This window comes from Carassius carassius, chromosome 29 (assembly GCF_963082965.1).
Source record: "Carassius carassius chromosome 29, fCarCar2.1, whole genome shotgun sequence".
Lineage (NCBI taxonomy): Eukaryota > Metazoa > Chordata > Actinopteri > Cypriniformes > Cyprinidae > Carassius > Carassius carassius.
In genome coordinates this window covers 20,932,547-20,940,415 of record NC_081783.1, presented here as the reverse complement: position 1 = coordinate 20,940,415, position 7,869 = coordinate 20,932,547, and the positions used below count along the sequence as shown (strand labels likewise).

Sequence of the window (7,869 nt, the reverse complement as noted above, 5' to 3'; positions counted from 1 at the left end):
AAGGCCAAATAAAGTGCTTTTGCTTTCGTCTAGATACACACAGCATCTCCCTGACATGGCTGCTTCAACACTAACTGGTTACTGAAACCACGCCTTCTTTCTCTGCCTGAACATTTGGGCGGCATTATGCAGATATCTCCACATAGTGACATAGACACGTGGGGTGTGTTTGAATGAGTTGTTTTAGGGGGGTATGGCAGAGTCTTAACTTTGATAAAAAAATATCTCTTTGGATTTGAGACTTTAGTCTTTGCAACTTTACAGATCTTCTTTATGAAGAGCTTGTAACACTCCAAAAGAGAAAGGAAACATTGAAATCGCATCATATGACCGCTTTTAAATTGGGATCTCGTCTGAAGTCAGGCTTCCGCTGTCAGTTTTCTCTTGTGTAATGAGGAAACATTCTTTCAGAACTCTTCTGCCAAAAAAAGAAGACTTGAACATCCTACAGCAGGCATCGTCTATAAGGAATAAGGCAACACCGCCACCTGGTGGACATTACGCTTGTACATACACAGAAATACTGTTACTTTATAATTATTCAGTGCCAATGTATAAGTATAGAGACGTAACGGTACAAATACAGTGTTGTTTTTATAGAATTAAACATAATTACGTTCTATTATGGACTCGCTCTCAACCCAAATTTTTTCCAGGCGACCTTGGGGTGCCGCGACGAGGTGGCCGAGTGGTTAAGGCGATGGACTGCTAATCCATTGTGCTCTGCACGCGTGGGTTCGAATCCCATCCTCGTCGGTTCGTGATTTTCTTTCCGTCTTGAAAAACATTTAGCATCTATTTAGTGTTAATCTACTTTAACACTTCTGTTTATTATGGCAAGACACCACAGGTGTCACAAAAATGTAAATAATATATATTACCTTTTAATTTAATACAGTTAATAACCCCAGTACAATAAAACACATTGTGAATCGTTTTCTAATACAGTACGTCATTGTTAGATATATATAAAAAGAGGCATTTCAAAATTAAATATGCATTGATTTGCATACATTTCCAGAACAGATTTCGTAATATTGAATAATGTCATTTTGTAGACAGATTTTAGTTTTAATGTTTTTTATGTAGTTTAACGTTTTTAGAAATAACATTTTATTTAAAGTGAGTGATATATGATGTAAACAAATTTTCCTACAAAGTTTGGTGTATGTAAATGATGGTGTAGATTTATGACGCAGTAAATGCGTAACATATTCTTAAAAAGTTTTGTATAACATCTTGAAGATGGAAATAGTGTAATAAAATAAGCACTAAAATGTGTATTTGGGATGTTTTCTTTTATTTCAATCTAAAAGGCATCATTAAAGTACAACCCGAATTCCGGAAAAGTTGGGACGTTTTTTAAATTTTAATAAAATGAAAACTAAAAGACTTTCAAATCACATGAGCCAATATTTTATTCACAATAGAACATAGATAACATAGCAAATGTTTAAACTGAGAAAGTTTACAATTTTATGCACAAAATGAGCTCATTTCAATTTTGATTTCTGCTACAGGTCTCAAAATAGTTGGGACGGGGCATGTTTACCATGGTGTAGCATCTCCTTTTCTTTTCAAAACAGTTTGAAGACGTCTGGGCATTGAGGCTATGAGTTGCTGGAGTTTTGCTGTTGGAATTTGGTCCCATTCTTGCCTTATATAGATTTCCAGCTGCTGAAGAGTTTGTGGTCATCTTTGACGTATTTTTCGTTTAATGATGCGCCAAATGTTCTCTATAGGTGAAAGATCTGGACTGCAGGCAGGCCAGGTTAGCACCCGGACTCTTCTACGACGAAGCCATGCTGTTGTTATAGCTGCAGTATGTGGTTTTGCATTTTCCTGCTGAAATAAACAAGGCCTTCCCTGAAATAGACGTTGTTTGGAGGGAAGCATATGTTGCTCTAAAACCTTTATATACCTTTTAGCATTCACAGAGCCTTTCAAAACATGCAAGCTGCCCATACCGTATGCACTTATGCACCCCCATACCATCAGAGATGCTGGCTTTTCAACTGAATGCTGATAACATGCTGGAAGCTCTCACTCCTCTTTAGCCCGGAGGACACGGCGTCCGTGATTTCCAACAAGAATGTCAAATTTGGACTCGTCTGACCATAAAACACTTTTCCAATTTGAAATAGTCCATTTTAAATGAGCCTTGGCCCACAGGACACGACGGCGCTTCTGGACCATGTTCACATATGGCTTCCTTTTTGAATGATAGAGCTTTAGTTGGCATCTGCTGATGGCACGGCGGATTGTGTTTACCGACAGTGGTTTCTGAAAGTATTCCTGGGCCCATTTAGTAATGTCATTGACACAATCATGCCGATGAGTGATGCAGTGACGTCTGAGAGCCCGAAGACCACGGGCATCCAATAAAGGTCTCCGGCCTTGTCCCTTACGCACAAAGATTTCTCCAGTTTCTCTGAATCTTTTGATGATGTTATGCACTGTAGATGATTAGATTTGCAAAGCCTTTGCAATTTGACGTTGAGGAACATTGTTTTTAAAGTTTTCCACAATTTTTTTACGCAGTCTTTCACAGATTGGAGAGCCTCTGCCCATCTTTACTTCTGAGAGCCTCTGCTTCTCTAAGACAAAGCTTTTATAGCTAATCATGTTACAGACCTGATATCAATTAACTTAATTAATCACTAGATGTTCTCCCAGCTGAATCTTTTCAAAACTGCTTGCTTTTTTTAGCCATTTGTTGCCCCCGTGCCAACTTTTTTGAGACCTGTAGCAGGCATTAAATTTTAAATGAGCTAATTAAGTGGATAAAAGTGTAAAATTTCTCAGTTTAAACATTTGCTACGTTATCTATGTTCTATTGTGAATAAAATATTGGCTCATGTGATTTGAAATTCCTTTAGTTTTCATTTTATTAAAATGTAAAAAACGTCCCAACTTTTCCGGAATTCGGGTTGTATTTCACAAATTACAGTATATTCTGGGAAAATGAAGAAAAAAATTACTCAATTTAAATTTATGTCTCTGGTACAGTCTGTAGCAAATCAAGCAAGAAATAATGGTCAGTGGCTGTTACTTTTTTATCTTTTCTGATTCATTGGCAATTTATAAAATAAATGCAATATATTTTTCACCCAAAAGTATATTTTGTTTTAATTCTAGGAAATATGCCAACATATGTATTTATATCTGACGTGCATTTCTGTGTCAAGAATGAGAGGAGACAGTTGTAATTTAAACCATCTGATGTGTATTTTGAATCAAAAATGACATATACAACCTGACTTTTTTTTTCTTAATGGCCATAGATTTTAACACATTTATGGAATTAAATACTTGATCTTAAGCCATTTTACTCTTTTAATAAAACATTTAAGAAAACCTATCATATGACCAAAATGAAAATAAAACAATGTTTTGTTTTTTTTCTTGGATCTCTTGATTTATATAAAAAAAAAGATTTTAAAAGAATACAAAAGGCATAAAATTCATCTTAATCACAGGAAATCCAGTTATCAAAAATAGAAAAAGACACAAAAAAAAACAATACTAAATATTTCTCAAAACGTACCTTCCCATAAAAATACAAAACATAAAAACACTGACTTACATACATATGAACAAACATGATCCATACAATAAGGACGGAGCATGCATTCAGGTTAAATACTGATTTCAGCCGAGATTGTGAACTGAAGTCTGTTGTTCTGTGCTGTCGAGTCCATGAGTTTCATCACTACTGAGCCGTTTCTCTTTTGAAGACTTCTTTTTCTGGACAATAAAAGAGCAGTATAAGTAATTTACTTACAGAACAATTGATCTAAATCAGTTGTATTATTATAAAGGGTTTCCGTCGGGTTTTTATAAAGAGAAAGACTTTTTAAGACCAAGTAAAGACCATTTATAAGAAACACAATGAGCCATTTTAGCAACACTTCACTTAAAACTGATCTCCATGACTTTTTAAAGGAGGAAAACCTGATAACTTTCTTTTAGAAACTGTGTGCCATTTCAATCATGAAATTCATTCACAAACTTTACCTTTCTGTGCACAACCTCCTCCTCATCTGGAGCAGATACAGGAGGATCATCAGGGATCATCTCCTCGGTTTCTTCCTCTCTCTCCTTCTTTTTCTTCTTCTCTGTACATCATTTCAATGTGCCAGGGAACACAAGCAAACAAAAACTGAAAGAAGCAGTAAAATAAAGCCACAAGCCAGGATATACATGTATTTAATGACTCACTCTTTTTCTTCTGACTCGTTTCTACAGGAACGGAGGCTTCTTCTTCTTCTGGTGGTTGAAGAGCATCTGTGTTTTCACTCTCCTTGCTTTTCTTCTTCTCTTTGTCTTTCTTGGGCTTCTTGGGCTCAGGCGTGGCCTCCTCCGGTGCTGGGACATCACACACTTCTTCCCTTTTGTGTTTTCTTTTTTTAGAAGGTGTTTTTAGAGCGTGACTACAGGTTTCCTCATTTCCCAAACCATCACCATCTACAGTCTTCGCTTGAGATTTACTGCTTTTTAAGAGCGTTTCTGAAGGAGCATCATTCTGGAGCTCCACAACATCAGCAGCCTTGCTTCTTCTTTTCGTCGAAGAGCTGTTTGTGGAGTCAGAACGCGGGAGATCAGCATCCGATGCAGCTGTTTTGGGTTTCTTACCGGTCGTTTCCTCCTCGGCAGGTTCTTCGGTGCTTTTAACTTTCTTGGCTTTAGCTTTTTTTGATGGTGTTTCAGGCTCAACTGTTTCTGAATGGCTTTTACTTGCCTTAAGTTTGTTTTTTTTAGATGAAGAGAATTCTAGAGAAGCATCTGGTTTCTCAGATGTCATTTCTTGGTCAATCTCAAGAGGGCCTTGCGTTTTCTTAGCTTTAACCTTCTTTGAAGGAGTCTCATCAGGAACGGGCTTCTTGTTTTTCACTTTTTTTGATGGCGTCTCTGATTGGTCAGAGGTAGCGTCCATCGTAGCGTCAGTTTCTAGCAGCTTGCTAGCAGCTTTCATATTTAAGGTACTATTGTCAGTTTCAACATTACTGGTTTCAGATTGGCTTTTCTTCTTTTTAGCCTTTTTAGACGGATTTTCAATGCTGCTTGTTTCTGAGGTACCAATATCTTTCCAAACACTGGTCTCAGCTTGCTCTGAAAAACTATTATCTTTTATAAAGTGAACTCTTTTAGGAGTCGTATTGGCTTCTGAATCTGTTACACCAAGCTCTTTAGTCCTGGTCAACGGAGAGGCTATTTTGCTAGTTTCTAAGAGTCCATTCATTTCATGGTGTGCTTCTGGTTTATCATACGAGTTTGTGGCTTTAGCCTTTGTTCTTTTAGGGGTCTTAACCACATCAAGACCTGAGATACTACTATTTGTCTTATTCCCACCCTTTTTGGATGGTGTCTTAACTTCATGAGATTCAGAAATAGCTACAGAATCTTTGTCTTTTGACTTTTTTGAAGGAGTCTCAGCTGTGTCAGTTGTTACGGGAATGTCGTCAGGTTTGGAAGTCGATTTCTTTGCTGGTGTACTGCTCTTTCCCTTCTTGGCTGGGTTTGCCTCTTTTTTAGCTCTTGCCGGCTTCTTTGTCGTCCTTCCCTTTGCTGAAGACTTTGCAGATGAGACCGGAGATTCTTCCAAGATCGAGAGAACATCCATCTTCACTCGATCAGCATCTGGTTACAACAGACAAACTTCAATAATCATAGTTCACGTTTCTGTATTAATCTCATGTAAATCTCACCTGATAACTGAGAAACCATTTTCCTCCACTTCTCCACATCTAAACTCGAGTCTGAATCAGAATCGTGCCCTGCCAAAGGAGGCACCGACTTTTTTCTTTCCCTTGGTTTTGTCACGGTTTCTTTTTTCTTCTGTTTCTGTGGAGTGGAGCAAGTCACGAATATGTCAGGGGACTTTTGAATGGTGGCTCAGTTAAATTTGGGTCAAATATTTTGGTCAGTTTTAAATCAAATACCGTTGATTTTTTGGCCAATCCTGAAGTCGTCTTGCTGCTCACAGACTTTTTTGGACCAACTACTTTCCATACACAAAACAAACAACCAAAAATATAAAGAACTTAAAGAAACTGAGGGTTAGTATCATAGTTCAGCTCGATCACAACTCTACTAAAAAAAAAATGTCTAAAATAAAGCTTCAAATTCTTCCTATTTAAAAGAAGATTTCTACCAGAAATTAAAATGCATTTAAAATGTATTCAACCTCAGGCGATCCAAGATATAGATGAGTTTGATTCTTCATCAGAACAGATTTGGTGAAATGTAGTATTATGTCATTAAATGTCTTTACAACTTAAAACAAATCCATCAAGAGGTTTTTAACCTCAAACCGTCACTTCTAGCAAAAACATGAATCCATAATCCCTAACAGTGCTTCCTCCATTTAAAAAAAAAGTAAATTTCCTGTTTTCCTCGCATCAAAAATCCCCTACATATTAACAGTTTTAAACTGTTTTCACTGTCAAAAGTACTTGATCTGAGCATATTTCTCTCCTGATTCAGGCAAGATTACTTTTTCACTGGAGAGGCGATGGTTGGAAGTCAAAAACGTCTCAATAATGGATTTGTTTCTTATAAAGCAGCTTTACATTTCACAAATTTTGACGGTCTGGAGACTTGTGGATTATTGTGATGTTTTATCAGCTGTTTGGACTCATTCTGACGGCACCCATTCACCGCAAGGAATTCATTGGTGAGCAAGTGATGTAATGCCAAATCTGTTTCCACGAAGAAACATCTTGGATGAGTAAATTGATACACAAACTTTAAGTTAGGTTGTCAGACTCGTGGCAGCTCCAGATAAATGTCAGAAAAACACTGCTCAAACACACATAAGACAATATAAACACTGAAATGAACTACTCGTTTACCAGCAGGTGGGGCTGTGATAAATAATATTTAGTAAAGTCTCTGATGTACATACCATCTCCATCATCTGAGCTGAACGCATCACATTGTTAAAAGGAAGAAAAACGAGAAATTAGTTTGAAACCATTTCAATGAAGCCTACAACACGAGACACACATGCACCGCCTTACCTTGCCCACTTCTTAAAGATCTCGCTTAAGGATGCTTTCACTTCTTCAGTTTCAACCTGTAATTAAAGGCCATATTTAATACAAGCATTACCTGCATTCAGACAATACAGAGCTAGTCTGTCATCAACTTTAATAGAACAAATAAAGCACTGTGAACTGTTGCACAGTTTTATCCGTGCACTAAAATCAGTAACCACAGGACAAAGTTCATTTGCACTACATGCACGAGTTTAAAAACATGCTTGTTTCTTTCATTCAAGTCCTATATAACGCATACATGCAGTTAGTGCTAACTACAGAGGTATGAATACAGCTTTAAGTAATGCATTATGGTTTATAGACATCTTGTAACGTTAGTGTTGTCACTGATAGGCAGTGATTTCAGTGTGCTATGGAGTGATAAACACCAAATAAGTTTGTATTGGTAAATGCATTAGATTAGTTCGACTGCTCTAATGCAAGCGTTGAAATGCTTTATTTTGAATTCTCTAGACATTTTAAAAAGCATGGAATAATACAATCTCTTGATCTACAAGCATGCTTTCTCTCGAACACACATGAATATAACGTTACATATCTGCACCTGGGGCGCGTGCTTTCTCAGCACGTTGGCTGCTTTCTTGTAGCCGCTGTCCTTTAAATGGTGATATATTAACTTGATCAGCTCGTCCTGCGAGGCGTCTGTAATATTTGAGTTCATGTTTGGGATGAGGATGACTTTAAAAAAGGGTGGGCGCGAAACTTAGGAAAAACTTTGCTGCATGTTTCTATTTCCGCTACAATCGCGTAGCAGCGACACGCGTTTTCCTTCACTTTGACCCCTGAACTCTGCACTAGTCGCACTGCA

The 7,869-nt window shown here is 37.4% G+C and overlaps 1 protein-coding gene and 1 non-coding gene across 4 annotated transcripts; one reads left to right on the top strand and one right to left on the bottom strand.

Annotated features, from left to right (window-relative positions):
* The first annotated feature begins 674 nt into the window (after positions 1-674).
* Positions 675-756, top strand: trnas-gcu (transfer RNA serine (anticodon GCU)). Its single transcript has one exon. It is a non-coding gene; the product is annotated as a tRNA-Ser (tRNA).
* Positions 757-3,577: 2,821 nt separating this feature from the next.
* On the bottom strand, positions 3,578-7,849 carry tcof1 (treacle ribosome biogenesis factor 1). Of its 3 annotated transcripts, none has more exons than XM_059516252.1 (8): positions 7,606-7,849; positions 7,023-7,078; positions 6,908-6,924; positions 5,943-6,004; positions 5,709-5,844; positions 4,222-5,640; positions 4,018-4,118; positions 3,578-3,747 (listed from the first exon to the last, which is right to left on the bottom strand). In XM_059516252.1, exons 1-8 carry the CDS (start codon positions 7,720-7,722, stop codon positions 3,652-3,654), a joined length of 2,004 nt encoding a protein of 667 aa, XP_059372235.1. In that variant the 5' UTR covers positions 7,723-7,849; the 3' UTR covers positions 3,578-3,651. The 3 variants fall into 3 exon arrangements, with proteins under 3 accessions (XP_059372235.1, XP_059372236.1, XP_059372237.1); XM_059516253.1 differs by having other exon boundaries at positions 5,943-6,001; XM_059516254.1 differs by having other exon boundaries at positions 5,943-6,001; positions 6,904-6,924; positions 7,606-7,687.
* Positions 7,850-7,869: the final 20 nt, after the last annotated feature.